Raw genomic sequence first — 15,295 nt, 5'->3', positions numbered from 1 at the left:
CTTTTTGCTTCACTACTTTTCGCCTTCGTTAAATGCTCTGTGTCAGTTTACACACATCTCCCTTTCCTTCTTGATTTTTGATTATTTTTTAACCGAAAATTTTAGTTTTGCGAATTATTGCCGCATGTTGTTGTTGTTGTTAATTTTCGTTTTAGTAACAGACTATTTTGCTGCTGCTCGATCGCTTTTGGTATATATGAAGTGATTTGCTCTTGGTGTTTCGTTCTCTGCATTGCTAACTTTTTTGGTTGTGTTTGCGTGTGTTCGTAAATTTGTTGTATCTGTGTATGTGTTCACTGTGTTTGCAAAGCGCTTTGACTAAGTACGACTTTACGCGTTCTGTGAAGAAAAAAAAACTTTATTTTATCTTGTGATTGTCGAGAAGCTTTACAGTCAGTTGAGCATAAACATTCATACGGTGCGGTTTGGTTAAATAATATCAAGAAAGGAAACAAACTAAATGAGATTGCAAAACTTGTACACGCACACATACATATGTACGTAGGTGTACTTAGAACATTTAGACGGCATAAGACGGTGGCGTATACGCAACTTTTAATATTTAGAATATTTCTAAATAAGTAAAATGTGGCTGTTAGCCTTTGAAACAAGTGCTTAAAAATTAAAAAAAAAATTTAGTTTGGAAATTTTCGAAATAACAGTTTTATTTAATTTGTGTTTTTCAACAAAAGATATAAACGGAAAAAAAAATTTAAATAAATAAATCTATGAAAAGTGCAAAGAATATTTATGTTAAATAAAAATGTGTGAAAGGAAATAAGAAAAGTCATTAATTTTGCTTAGAGCTTAAGAAAGAAAATTCTATTAAAAATTTTAATAAAGAAAATATATTTAAGTTGAAAGCTTGTGCTTAAATTTATAAATTGTGTAAAAAAAATATCAACGAAAGAAACCAAAGCAAATATTTAAAGTAAGCCAAAGTTGAGTTATTTTATAAAAACCTCCAAACGCACACACAATCAAAATGAATAGTAACATTACTTCACGCTTTGATATGGCGACAGAAATCGCGCTTTTGGCATTCGATGAGTTCAAATCTCATCATGTACATCGAAATTATACGGGACTGATACAACGCTACTATCAATTGGTTATACGAGATTTCGGTGGTATGTATTGGTGACACAAATTAATATATATATAATGAATTAAAAAAAAAAAAATAAAAGCGATGAAGTTAAAGGTTAAATTTAAAGATGCGCTTTATGGCAAATAATGCAGACCTTGGAAGCTTGCATGGCAGCTCATTTTTCGGAATCCCACCGAAACTGCAACTGTGCACATCTTTTTTTTTACATTAAGAAAAGCTTTTCTAAAATTTTGTCAAAATGTTTCTTTCAATCAAAGAATAAATAATTTCGGTGCTTTTTTGCAGTTTTTTTACAAATTTTATTTTAAAATCAGAGCCCGTATCGTGTTTTACGATAACGGATGAAAACCCAATTTCACTCAAATGATATACATGAATCTGTTAAGCTTTTTATAAAAATGATAATATATTAGGAATCTAATAAGTACTTGCAGCTCAACTTCATGTATTAACTCAATCCTAACCACCATTTGAGTGTAATTGCGATTTAAAAAATTGCATTCGATCACGATCATAATACGATATGGCCCCAGGACATGGATTTTAAGCTTTTTATTTCAATTAAATATCTTCTTTAATTTTGGAAAATGATGAAAAACTTTTTGTAAATTTTAAAACGTATAAAATTTATAATGAGTTATTTTTGTACGAAATTTTAAAAAACACCATATTTTTTATTTTTTTTGAAAGTATTTTAACTTTATTTTCTTTTTTCAATTTCATCGACAAAGTTTACTTTAAACATTTAATAAAACTCTGCAACTCTTGACCTGTTTGTTGAAAAAAGAGAGTTATCAAAATATGTACGTGCATGGATGTAGGGGAATCCCCTAAAGAAAAACTAAGTGTACGAGATTTGGCAAAGAAATGTAAGATCAGCAAAACGCAAGCTCCTAGCATTATCAAAAACAGAGATCAAATTTTAAGTTTGTGGGACACTGACGTCAACCCGGAGAGAAAAACGAGTCTGCTGAAGCCCAAAGGCCTTAATATTGATAAATTGTGCTACGAATGGTTTGTGAAGGCTCGAAATAAGAGCATTCCTCTGTCAGGCACACTCATAAGGAGCAAAGCTAAAGAAATTGCAGTGAGACACTATTACGACGATTTTAGTGCATCATCCGGCTTGTTGGAAAGGTTCAAAAAACGTCACAACATAACTTTCCGTAAAATTATTTTGAATACTTTGTACATATACCTTTATTCTTTAATTTATGAACAAAGCTTTATGAACCTCCTAACTCAGTCTTATTTGTATGTATTAATATTCTTGTTTTGGAAATAAAACTGTTTAAACATTCATCAATAAACTTTTCTCATAAGCGGACACCCCTCATAAGGGGACAAATTTGGCAGTCTCTTAAGTGTACGTTTAAGAGAGAGTACACTGTATACGGAAGCAGAATTTTTTTGAAATGTTGATTCGTTTGGTTTTTTTATAAATGTTTTAACCTTTATCTTAATTCGAAAAAAAAATTATCAAAATTTTATAAACTTAGAAAATAAATTTAAATAATCATCCAAACAGGAAAATATTTCGCCATGTAACTGAAAAAATTTATAAAAAAATTCCGATAGCAGTATTTTTGAAAATTTTAATAAAAAAGGAAAACCACAAACATTCTCAAAATCTAAGACTTAATTTTTAATTTTATAACACTAAAATAAGCTATCAAATGTTTAACTACTTATTTTTAACAGTTTTTTTTTAATTCATTACAAAAAGTATTTAAAAAAAATTCCCAAAATTATTGGAAACAATATCCGCTAAAAGTGTTTTTTAAAATTGCCTTATTTTCATTTTTTTGTGTAATTCAAACGAAAGAAAAAAATGTTTCATTATTTTTGACACAGTTTTTTTACAAAAATCATGGCTTTTTTTATTTCTTAAAAAATATATTAATTAAAAAAATAACCCAAATCAAAAGAGTTTTTCACCGGACTACTGAAAAAAACTTAAACAAAAATGTCGGGAGTAGAAAAAAATAGAAAAACCCGAACAATCTCAAAATCAATGTTACACAAAACAATCAAATAACACAAAAAAGCGATCAAGTTTTTGTAGGTTTCTTTCTTGAAAAATAATAAAATATTTTTTTTTTATGAAAATTTATTCAACAAAATTTTTTAAATATCACTTAAGCTGTTCAAAACACTTTATAAAAACTCTTCCGCGACAATATTTTTTTTTATTTTAGAATTTTTATTGTTTTTTTTTTTCACTAAGGCCTGCACAACTTTAAGAACAAAATTTTGAAATGTTATTTATATCAAAAAAAAAAAAAAGAATAAAGAGTAAATTTGTTTTGTTATATGGTAAGAAAATTCTTTATAAATTTTTTAATTTTACTTTTTAATTTTCATAACCCAAACAAAAAAAAACAAATAATTTTTTTTTTTAACTTCAGAAAAAATTAGTTTAAAAACTCACACACAAGTTTGGAAAAACAATGTTATTTAAAGATTATATTTTTGATAATTGTCCATATTCCATTTTTTATTTTAAAATGAGGGCAAGAATTTAATGATATTTAACGAAACAAAACGTTTTTTTTATTTTCTTTAATTTGGTCTCAAAGCGATTTCGAAATAACTTCAAATTTATCCCGAATGATCTTTATATAGTTTTTTAGGTGCCCCCATAAATTCAGAAAACAAAAATTCAGAAACAGTTTTTTTAGAAAACTTTAGTCAGAAACCTTTTTCAGAAACACAAAACTCAAAAGTTTAATTTCAGAAGTCAAATTGCAGAAGTCAAAATTCAGAAAATAGTCAGACGAAAGGAAAAATATTAAATTTTTCTCAAAATTCAGAAAAGTTTATTTATTTGGAAGGAATTATGGATAAAGAAAAAATAGTATAATCTAAAATTTTAAATTATGCGCAATAGAAAACATGTATTTTTTCGCGTTTTTCTTTTTCAAATTAAATTACAATACTAAAAAACGAAGTCTCTATATTTTCTCATGCATTTCCAATATGACTCGCATCCAGCCTGTTCGTTTTTTATTTTATTAAATATGTTAGGGTGTATCCCAAACGGAACGTCGAATGACGTGCCACCTTTCGATACAATTATTTGTACGGACTTCACCCAATTTGGTGACATTATACATATCCCATAGAACATCGCAATGTAAAATTCGGCAGTTGAAAGCATGTAAAAGAGATAGATGGCGAACTGTTAGTGGTTCAGACTTCATTAGAAGTGCACTAGTTTTGAACTAGAGATTCTCTTACAGGGTAGTTTCTGTGATTTTGTATTTTATTTCGGTATATTATTTTTTTTTTATTAAATTCAGGTGGTATTTCAGCACCTCAGTAATCTCTGTTGCTTATATATATAAATTGTGACACAAATTTAAAACAAACCGCGCGGGGCCTTGAGGGCCTTTCGAAAGTTATGTAACTCAATTTCTAATGCAAGATTCTCTACATTTACTTTTAGTATCATTATTGAGACCCAAATTTAGACGATATATATATATATAAAATATATTACTACAAAAACTGAGGCTATAGGTTAATATAATTTTTCGCAACTTTCAGAATTAAATTTACTGCCTCTTATATATTGACGACATACATAACTATTTACGTAAATAAATTTTGTATCGCGGGTTCGAATCGAGCTCAAGGCCTAACAATAATTTTTTATCATTATTATTGTTATGATAAATTTTCTATTTCTATTCTATTCTAATTTAAAAATTTTTTCAATTAAGAAAAAATTTATCATAACAATAATAATGATAAAAAATTATTGTTAGGCCTTGAGCTCGATTCGAACCCGCGATCTTAAAATCAGTAGGCCGATATAACAACAAAAATTGTTAATACATCCCAGAGCACGGGGAAAAAGTGTCAATAAAATATGACACTATGGCAGCGTTGCCAACAAACAAGTCCAATTTTCACAGCCATTCTGCAACAGATGTCGCAGTGTTGTGAATATCAATTGGCACGAACCAGAATAGAAGTAGGATTAATGAAGACAAACAAAAAACCGCTGTGATGGCTGAATGGTTATAGCAGCGGCGCCTAAACGTTGCCGATGAAGGAATTTAGCAGTTCCCGAAATGGATCTATACAACGAGCTTTGGCAGTTGTCTAAATTTTTTCTTTCTTCTATTCTAATTTAAAAATTTTTTCAATTAAGAAAAAATTTATCATAACAATAATAATGATAAAAAATTATTGTTAGGCCTTGAGCTCGATTCGAACCCGCGATCTTAAAATCAGTAGGCCGATATAACAACAAAAATTGTAAATTTTGTATCTTGAAACCAAATCTTGAACTTTTCCCGACCTCAAACAATTAAAATTTTTTAAACTTATTTTTTTCAAATACGAAAAAATTTCAGTGCACATACAAGTTTGTTCATGTATTGTGATTTGCACTTCCATATAAAAAATTTTGAGCAGCACTGTGTATTGATATCAGCAACATAAGTTGTTTTCGTTTGAAAAAACAATATTGGCATTTTTGAAAAATAAATAAAATTAAAATAAAAAAAAATAAAAATTAAAAATAAAAAATAAAAATTAAATAAAGAAACAAAAATATTTTTATGTTTTTTTTTCATGAAAATAACGTTCTTATACAGCCTTGCCCTAAAGTTAGTTTTAAAATCAAAATTAAAATTACGCTTATATTCGAACAATCCAGAAGTTCTTCCAAAATAGTCCAATATGATTATTAACAAAATCCAAAAAAATCCCAACATGCTTTTTTCATAGCCTCAAAACTATACCAAAAACAGTCTGCTTATGACCCGAACATTCCTCAAAACGATCCTGAGATAAACCCAAAATGATCCAAAGTGGTCGTAATATTCTCCCTAATCAGCGCTGAATCCTTCTTTCCATTTGAAGGCCAAATATCAACCCTTTACTAAATATTATTAGTCTACCCCAAAGAACTTCACAAAGGGACTCAAAGTAATGCCGATTTAAAAAACTTTTCCCTAAAATAAAAATAAATTTTATCGGGCAGATAAATCTAAAGTGGGCTTGCAAAAAAGTCTTCACACTTATCTAGTTGATATGTCCTTTTGTAAACCGAAATCGGATTGAGGTTCGAAGCTCTGTTATATTTCAAGTACTTAAACACAGAGAAAGCTTTCAATAGAAAGACTTAAGAAAAAACGTGTTCTTTTAAATAACAGATGTTTTAAATAAGTCATAGTCAAAATAGATTGTTTACTTTAGTTAGCGTCAGCTTTTGTGACAGATAGCTTATTGGAAGTTACGTCAAAAAGCTGCTACTAACTTTATAATCCACTTTATTTTGAATATTACTCATTATCTCCACTCTTCAAACGAAATGCCTGATGCCAATATAACATGTATTTAATTTATACATTGTTTTCTATTGTTATAAGTGCGAAGCTTTTATTCCAACTTTACAACAGAAACGAAGCGCAGAGCTTTTATACATTTTATACAAACTCCCTTAAGCCCATTAAATGTGAATATTTCTCATAAATGCACCTTTAGTTCTTTTAATTATTTTCTTTTAAAAAGAAGTGCTTCCCTTTCAATTTGTGGCGTGCTCCCTTATATGTTTTCCTACATATTGGCGGGACGGGACCTACACTTGTAATACGCCGACTCCGAACGGCATCCGCAATCCAGGTGAGCTTTCACTGAGAAGCTTTTCGTGGCAGAAATACACTCTGGTTTTTTGCCAAATCACTGCTCAGGGGCGACCCTTCTTAGAAAAACTTTTTATAACTGAAAAAAACTTGTTTCTAAATTTTCGATGATGTTTTGCCAGGGACTTGAACCCAGGATTTTCGGTGTGTTAGGCGGAGTACGCTACCACCACACCACGGTGGCCGCCAGAATCCCTTATCTCATAAAAAAATTACCTAAGAATCTTTTCAACTAATACATACATCCATCTGTAATTTGTGTTAATAAACTTCCTGCAATAAAATTACTTATAGCAAGCAATATTTTCCAAAAACTTAATCGAACTAATAACCAATAACTATGTGTTATTAAATAGATAATAATTTATAACTATTAGTTAATGATAGCTTTACTTAGCACGGATGTAGATATCTAGTTCACAATTGAACCCTAACAGAACACGTGGAAAAAAAATTGCATAAGAGATTACATATTATAATAGTTAATTTTTAATTATACGAGTATAACTTGTTTATAAAAACACAAGATGAAATCTCGAAATTGCAGCCAAGTATTTATCTTTTAAGACGTCCATGTAAAACTTCCGTTTAAGATGCATTCAGCTCAGGTTCCGCTTAGAGTGCATTGATTTGAATTGGGGCCAATGAAAAGCTTTTTATTTATGAATACTTCAGTATAATGTAGCAGTCCGAAGAAATGAAAGATCACATTACTCGTTCTGAAACATCTGCGTTTTTTCGCAATCACGTATTCCAATCATCTCAATCACAGCTCTCTTCGCAGGAACTATTAGCAGCGATACAATGAACTTATGATTTGTGCTGCTACTGAGCAGCAGTGCATGTCGCGATGCAAAGCTGCGAACGAGAACATTTGCATGGCCGCCTACATACGTAATATTAGAATCTATTCCAATAGATTTCATGATCATGGTTGAATCTGGGATGGAAAGATTAATAGTTGATATTTTTATACTGGGGCCTAATTGATAGATGACCGCACTTTTAAGATATGGAAAAGGGTATCGACCTTACTCCAGTGTGAGTTGTTAGATCATGAAAGCTGAACTGTCCGACTGTGGCCCACATTACGATTCTGATAACGATATGCAGCAAATAGCATCACTAACATTAAATATAAGAGGTGTAATCCAAGGCTTTGATTTTCATTCTATAAGAGTTCCTTTAACATACCCTTTGCTCCAACAAATATGCTCACTTGCAGCTTTACTTCGTGATGAGGAAACGCTGGCAGCTTCAGTGGGCTTTTAATTCTTTTAGATCAGTGTTGCAATCACACAGAAATTATTGGTTGTAGCTCACAGATCTAGCGGAGCTGGTGACCGTATACCGCACTTGATTATATTGTCAATAGTTCATCAAAAAGTATGCAAGTGTCGGTAGATAATGCTGATATTGTAAATACCTAGCGAATGCTTCAAATTATTATAAACTGATCTAGCGAGTTGCTGGGTCAGAATATACGGGAGATCCTGAAAAGCGACTAAAATAATGATACCCTGTTTAGAGTACACTAAACTACTTAACGTACAATAAGTTATGTCCCTTTAGTGTGCCTACTGATCTGATGAGGTTGAGACGGTGTGGCATATGAAGTGTAAGTTCTAGCTTATTCATTTTCTTTAACGAGGAAGTTCTGGCTTTCCTTCCTCTTTTAAGGAAAATGAGACAACTGAGTTATTTCGGTGCATCTCTCCATCCTTATTTGGATTCAAAGTGGGAGGATAATAATAACCCAATTACACACTTAAGTGTATTTCACTGCAGTAAGCTTTTAATGAGTTACAAATTAGTTGCTCAAGTTAGTGCTTTTTACCTGCTGTTTACATACTATACTGGTTTTGCGATCAACTGCTTCCATGCACCTCCAGAATAATCACGTATCACATTCTCGGATAGGGTCGTATAGTTATCTCTCATTATTCTTTCCCTCATACTCATGTATGTGCGTGTAAAATCATTTCTAATCGTTTGCCATGTCAAGCTAACTTTAACTCTGAGTTTAAAGCTAACTTTCCGTTTAGCAAGTGGGCCACAAAGGGTAAATAAAATGTCGAGGCTGAAAGAAAGTAACAGGAACGTGTGTGCGGGTATTTTGATAAGATAAAAGTTCAATAAAATGAAACAGATGTGAGTGCCAAGCATTCATCAAGTTCGATGCGAAAACATCCAGGCGTCGTCTAGAAAACTAATTTTTTTGAATTAAATAAAGCTCGACCAAGGATTGAAGGTAAACCACAAGTGAGGTAATTTTAAGAAAAATCCAAGAATCCAAAAGTATGCGGCTTTTTGAGAAAAGCTTCGTCGGCTTCTTATCTGTGTCAACCGATATGTAAAAGTTAGTTTTTCTTTTATCGGCTTATTAGCGGCAGCAAATTATCATCGCCGCGTAATCGGCTTCTTACTGGTTTCTTACCGGCTTGCTATAGGCAGGTTACAGATTTGTGATCGCGTTCAATATCAAATCAGTCACATCAAATCAATCACATTTTTTTAACAAATCGATAACTTTTCGATAACAAATCGATAAATACATGCCGCTAACAAATTTTTAACACTCTAATAACAAGCCGACAACTTTTTAAAATAAAAAGATCACTTTCCGATAACATATCTGTAAATATTGATAACCTTTCTTAAGATAATCGATACCACTGCGATTAAAAATCGATGCATATTTAAAAACATATCAATAACTTTTTCATAAGAAATCGATAACTTATCGTTAAATTTTTGGTAACATTTCTATGAATAACCAACAGCTTCACGATAGCAAATTGATAACTTTTCAATAACAAGCCCAGAACTCTTAGATAAAAACAAGTAAAGGTGTCTAAGTTCGGGTGTAACCGAACAATATATACTCAGCGTGAGCTTCAATTGCACATTTCATTTCAGATAAATTACTTTTCTACATAACACGTGGTACCGCCCATTTAAAAAAAAATGTCTCCCCATTTCCTCTTAAAGTAAAATTTGATAAGTGAAATATCATTGATTCAAAACTATTTCCTGCTAAATTATAGCTTATTATTCTAGTCTACGACTCTTTTAAATTTGTCTTATATCTAATTTGTTGTAGTCTTCAACCGATCTCGTCCATTCTTCCTAGAAATATTTCCTGCTATAGGGAAATTGTGGGTACCCAATTTTATTACGATCCGTCAATTTTTCTTCGAGTTATGGCTCTCGAAACATAGAAAATTGCTTAGTCATAAAAGGGGAGGTGCCACGCCCATTTTTCTTAAATTTGAAGCTTCTCCTATTTATTGCTATAAATCCACATGGGAAATGAAATACCATTGATATAAAGCTCTTTGTTGCAAAGATATTGTTTATTTTATTCGTCCACGACCCTTTTAAAAATATTTTATATAAAAGTGGGCGTGGTCCTTAACCGATTGCGTTAATTTTTCTTTAAAGCATTCCATATAGTAAAGGCAACATCTCTGCCGAATTTTGTTACGACAGGTTTAGTGAAATTTGATTTATGATTAATAACATTTGTAAAATTGATTTTATCACAAGTAAACGGTGCCACGCCTATTTTAAAAATTGTTTTCTAAATCAATATCAGTCCACATGTCAAATTTCAACATTCTAGGTCTATTATTTACTAAATTATCAGGTTTTTGTGTTTTCCTAAATTTTATATATATAAAGAGTGGGCGTGGTTATCGTCCGATTTCACTCATTTTCAATATCAATTTATTCTCGGTCCAGATAAGCTAGTGTACCAAATTTGGTGAAGACATCTCAATATTTACTCAAGTTATCGTGCTAACAGACCGACGGAAGGACATGACTCAATCAATTTTTTTTTCGATACTGATGATTTTGATATATAGAAGTATATCTCGATTCCTTTATACCTGTACAACCAACCTTATACAATCAAAGTTAATATACTCTGTGTGCAAAGCACGCTGAGTATAATAAGTAATTCATTGATGACCTTTGTTCGATAGTAAATCGATAACTCGTTTATACAAGATCACTCAATGGTAATTGAAACCATAGCCTGCGATACACCATGATATATAATTTTGCAACTCCTTATATATTTTTAATAAATTCAAAGTTGGTGCTAACAGAAATTTATAGTATCTTATTTGAAAGTGAAATATTTCTTCGAAAGAATTCCATTGAAAACAAACCAATTAAATAAGATTATTATTTTGAATGACAAGCAATGCACTGTGCTTTATTGTAAACAAAATATTGTCCACGTAGTTATGGGAAAAATTAATTTACATTCAATAAATTCCCACTCTAAAACCCGTTCCTGAGTGAATACTTAGAAATGCAGAGAATTTTCCATAATGCCATAAATTAATGCACTACTAATGCAAATAATTGTGTTTAAAAGCTGTAATGCCATACTCCTAGCACAAAAAAACGAACAAAACATATATGTTATTTACAACTAGATGCAGCAATTTTAGTGACGATGTTGAAAGGCGCAGCGAATGTCTAACTTAAACAAAAACAATACAAAGTCAATTCCGTGTGTAAAATGCAGTTCTGTTTACTTCTGTGTGGCAATTATTCATCTTATTGACGTCAAAGTAGCCTGCAAATAATAAAACTGTCTAACAATGAATTTGAATGAATTTGTTCGACATAGAATTGCACTTAAAATGTATTATTTGGCAGTTAAATACATGTAGGGGTCACTAAGGCAAGCAAAGGTTAAACAAGTGGCAAAAGCTTACAAAATCTGATTTTATGTTGTGCGCACGCGTGAGATGAATTTGTAAGTTAGTTGTTTGTTTAAACGTTTTCGAAAACTAAAATTTATGGTTTGCTCAAAATTTGTAGGCTGTTATGCCAATTTCACACAGAGGCTTAATGAAATAATTAGTCAAGTTTTCTACATTAAAGCCCTAATTGAACTCAAGCTTCCATGCAAAATGCAAATTCCTAATTATATCATTATTGCTTTATTGAATGCCTAATCGAGTGAAAAATCCAGTCGGCTTTGCTTGGTGCTTCGATTTTTATTGTTAATGTTACAAATTTACAATAATTTACGAAAAATATAAAAATAGAGAAACACGAAAAAATTCAAATTTCAGTTTTCGCTGCATTTGCTGCAATAGATAATATGGCTTTTTCGAAAATAGGCGCATATTTGGTTAAGTGCAATGCTTAAGAGTAGTTGCGCATTTATTTTATTTTGATTGTATTTATAGTTAAAAAGGAAACGGCTGCTTTCCATTTTGATTATTTTTTGTAAAGAAATATTTTTTTGAGGCTGCTGAGAGATGTTCGCTTAATGAAGTAAAAGGCGATGTATGAAAAGGGAAACTTAATTATTTCATTAAATAAAATTGTGATTCGATTAAGTTTCTGAGTGAAAATGGTATTAAAAATTAACAATAGTTTATTTAAAAAAAAAAATGTATTCACCCGTTTGTACGGATCGTTTTTTAGTTTTTAAATCAAACAAGAAGATATATGTATTTTAAAATTTAAATTAAATTTAATAAAAAAATTAATTTGCATACAGATTTGACTTGATTTTGATCGCCCACTAACTTTGTTGCATGCAATTATTGTACGCCCGTTTACAAGTTTCAAAATTAACATTAATTGATTGCGGAATGAAACATCTTTCATATCTAACTATCAGTTTAAAAGATAAGCTGATTGAGATATAATGAAGTTTTGTGTTGTTGGGTACTTTTCAGGGTAAATGGCATTTTGATTCCAAAAATGTGCCATACTTACATGGCCGGAATGGAATAAGAAGAGATCGCGAGAGCTTCTCACTCTCCGTAAGAGGAATCTGTCCTTAGTTGTAGGTCTTCTCACTGGCCATGTTTGTATTGGACCGCATGCGGAAAGGATTGGCGCTCCATTTAATGATTATTGTAGAAGCTGCGTCAACGAAGAAGAGCCTGAAACTGTTAGGCATCCACTCTGTGAATGTCCAGCGCTCGGTAGAAGAAGGCAACGTTTTATGGATGAGATGTTTCTCGTAGTTCTGACTGATATGGCTGAGGTCAATACACGACACTTAGTTAGCTTCACAAACTCAACGAAGGGGTTTGATTAGGAGAGTAGGAACACTTCCGTGTGGTTTCACAATGGGCCTTAACGGCTTAAGTATGCCGCTCCGATGTGGATGGCAGCCACTTTAACCTAACCTAACCTAAACGAGTGTGTGCAACAATTGTGGGCAACAAAATTGGTATACAGTTGCCTGTGAGTTGATCACTTTTGTTCCATGCAACCTTTGCTTGGTTAAAATTTTGTTATTTAGAAAAATAGAAATGACTTCAATAATGTAACGTTCATCATAAAAAAATTGTGCGTAAATAAATTTTCGCAATAATTTCTCAATTAACTTCTCTTATCACTTTTATAATCGATTTCTAAATATTTTCCCCGTGAGATATAGAAAATGGGGAGTGTTTCGATCAATTTTTATGGAACTTTTGAATGTTGGAGAAGCTTTTTTATCGCTATTTAACTATACGAGTAAACTGGCAGGGAAGTGGGTTTCTATGTTATGGCTGTTAATGCTACCGCAAAGATTCTGTAAAGCCTCGGCAGGAGAAAGAAAAATCATCAGAGTTGATAAAACTGCTCACATTCGCATTTACTTTGCAGCTGTCCGTGAGCTCCAGATCAAGATTAGATATATCGACTGTAGAACATATTCTAAAGAGATAATATCAGACAAGTCGTGTCTTCATTAATTAGGTCTTAAACGATTTCAGTCGTTGCCTAACGACTCATTTTATTTCGGTTTAACTGGCGCCAATTGGGAGCAACAACCATTCCATGCCAACTCAGTGGCGGTTTCCTCCCTCCTCTCCTTGCAATCACGCTTTCTATAAATATGAATCAGCCTCTGGTGTGTGAAAAACATTTTTAGTACTTGCACGATTTCATTTAAGGCTGCTTTCACGTGACTAGTGCTGCATGAGACTGACTTCCATCCGCAGGAGTTTCATCAGAATTCTGGTTGCTTTTAAAGATATATCATCACTATAAGCGATAACGTGATAATCATCCCCTTCTAATTTTAATAATAAAGTCTCATTTCCTTCTTGCGGGGTACCCCTGCTTTAGCACCTTACTATGGAAAAGTATTCCAGACTTGATAGACAGAAGCTTCTTAACGAGTCTCACAACCGATCAATCCATTCTATATGTGGTAGGAACTCTGTAATGGCTTGCGGATGAACGTTGTTGAACGCATATCGACTGCTGAGTGGAATATCACCTTATCGCGGCTGCTGTTTCGAAAACGACACGAAAAACGCCATATTTCAGATATTATTTCCTAAACGCCCTATCTGAGCTCAAATTCGATACATTTTTACATTGGCTGGGGTGTTTAAGAAAAAAATTCTGAAATAGGGCATTCTTCGAGCGAGTTCTGAAATAGGGCGTTTTTGAAATAAATTTTGAGATACGGCGTTTTCAAAAGGCAGCCGATATAGGGTTATATTCCACTCAGCAGTCCATATTCTATGTCGAGAGGTAAGTCCCTGACTGCTTTTAGTTCCTGTATCTTTGAGGTGATAGCGTCGATGGCTGTCTTCACAAATTTGCTTTTGAAGTATTTATGTTGAGAACTTGAAAGTAAATGGTCTCGTAAAATTTTCGATACGATCTTGAAAGCAATTCAAAATACTGTCGCCTTTTAATTCTAAAATTAAACAAGTGAGTTTTGAAGGGATCCTGGAATAATCCGACATGATCACGAAAGATTCCTGCAACTTTTGCCAGTTGATCTCGAAAGCAATCCCCAACAAATCCACAAAAGGTTCCGAATTAGTGCCAAAACAATTCTAAATGTTGAAATGGTCCCGAAATTTATTCCATCCGAATTTTTGAGTTGAGATATTAAAATGCTACTTTATTGGTGAGTTACAAGAAAGGAAAAGAGAAAAAAATCTGAAATAAACTGAACCAGTTTCTTCTAAAGTTAAAATAGCATTAAATGTCCGGAAGGTCCTCTGAAATATTAAGATATTTCTGGCCAAAATATCTATAAAAATTATTTTACACAAGGTAGCTGCTGCAATTTGCTGCTCACCTAAAATGCCCAACTAAAAATTGTCTACTCTTTAAACATTATAACATACACATGTACGAAAATCGTAAAAATAAATTAAAACTACTAAATTTATCATTGACTTTGTGCTGAACTTGAAACTTCAGGTTTATTTTGGATTAAGATATTACGAGCAACGCATTTGCTTACATTTACTTACATTCAAACTTATTACAGTTACTTGTTAAAAAGTCAAAAATAAGATGCAAAACGCATGTAAAATAATTATATGTATCTGAATTGACCTTGACAATGCCAAACGTTCGCGACTGCGTGTCTCTACTACTTTTATTAGGCCGGGTCGATTTGTGGGGAGGCAAAAAAATCTCCAATTGCTCTGTGAAAATCATATTCTAGGGATCAAAATAAGAAACTTTGCCGAAGGAACCATACCTCTAAAACAAATTCTGATGTCCCCCCCCCCCCCTTTGG

The 15,295-nt window shown here is 32.1% G+C and overlaps 1 protein-coding gene across 1 annotated transcript in view; it reads left to right on the top strand.

Moving 5' to 3' along the window:
- Positions 1 to 344: 344 nt before the first annotated feature.
- LOC137238163 (very long chain fatty acid elongase 7) overlaps positions 345 to 15,295 on the top strand; it is a 107,506-nt gene continuing 92,555 nt past the window's right edge. The window contains exon 1 of the mRNA XM_067762833.1: positions 345 to 1,130. Within this exon, the coding sequence (XP_067618934.1) occupies positions 986 to 1,130 (145 nt within the window). The 5' untranslated portion in view covers positions 345 to 985. The remainder of the gene's footprint in view (positions 1,131 to 15,295) is intronic.

The sequence above is a fragment of the Eurosta solidaginis genome, chromosome 1 (genome assembly GCF_040869045.1).
Source record: "Eurosta solidaginis isolate ZX-2024a chromosome 1, ASM4086904v1, whole genome shotgun sequence".
NCBI classification, from domain to species: Eukaryota; Metazoa; Arthropoda; class Insecta; order Diptera; family Tephritidae; genus Eurosta; species Eurosta solidaginis.
This window is presented reverse-complemented; position numbering and strand designations above follow the sequence as displayed.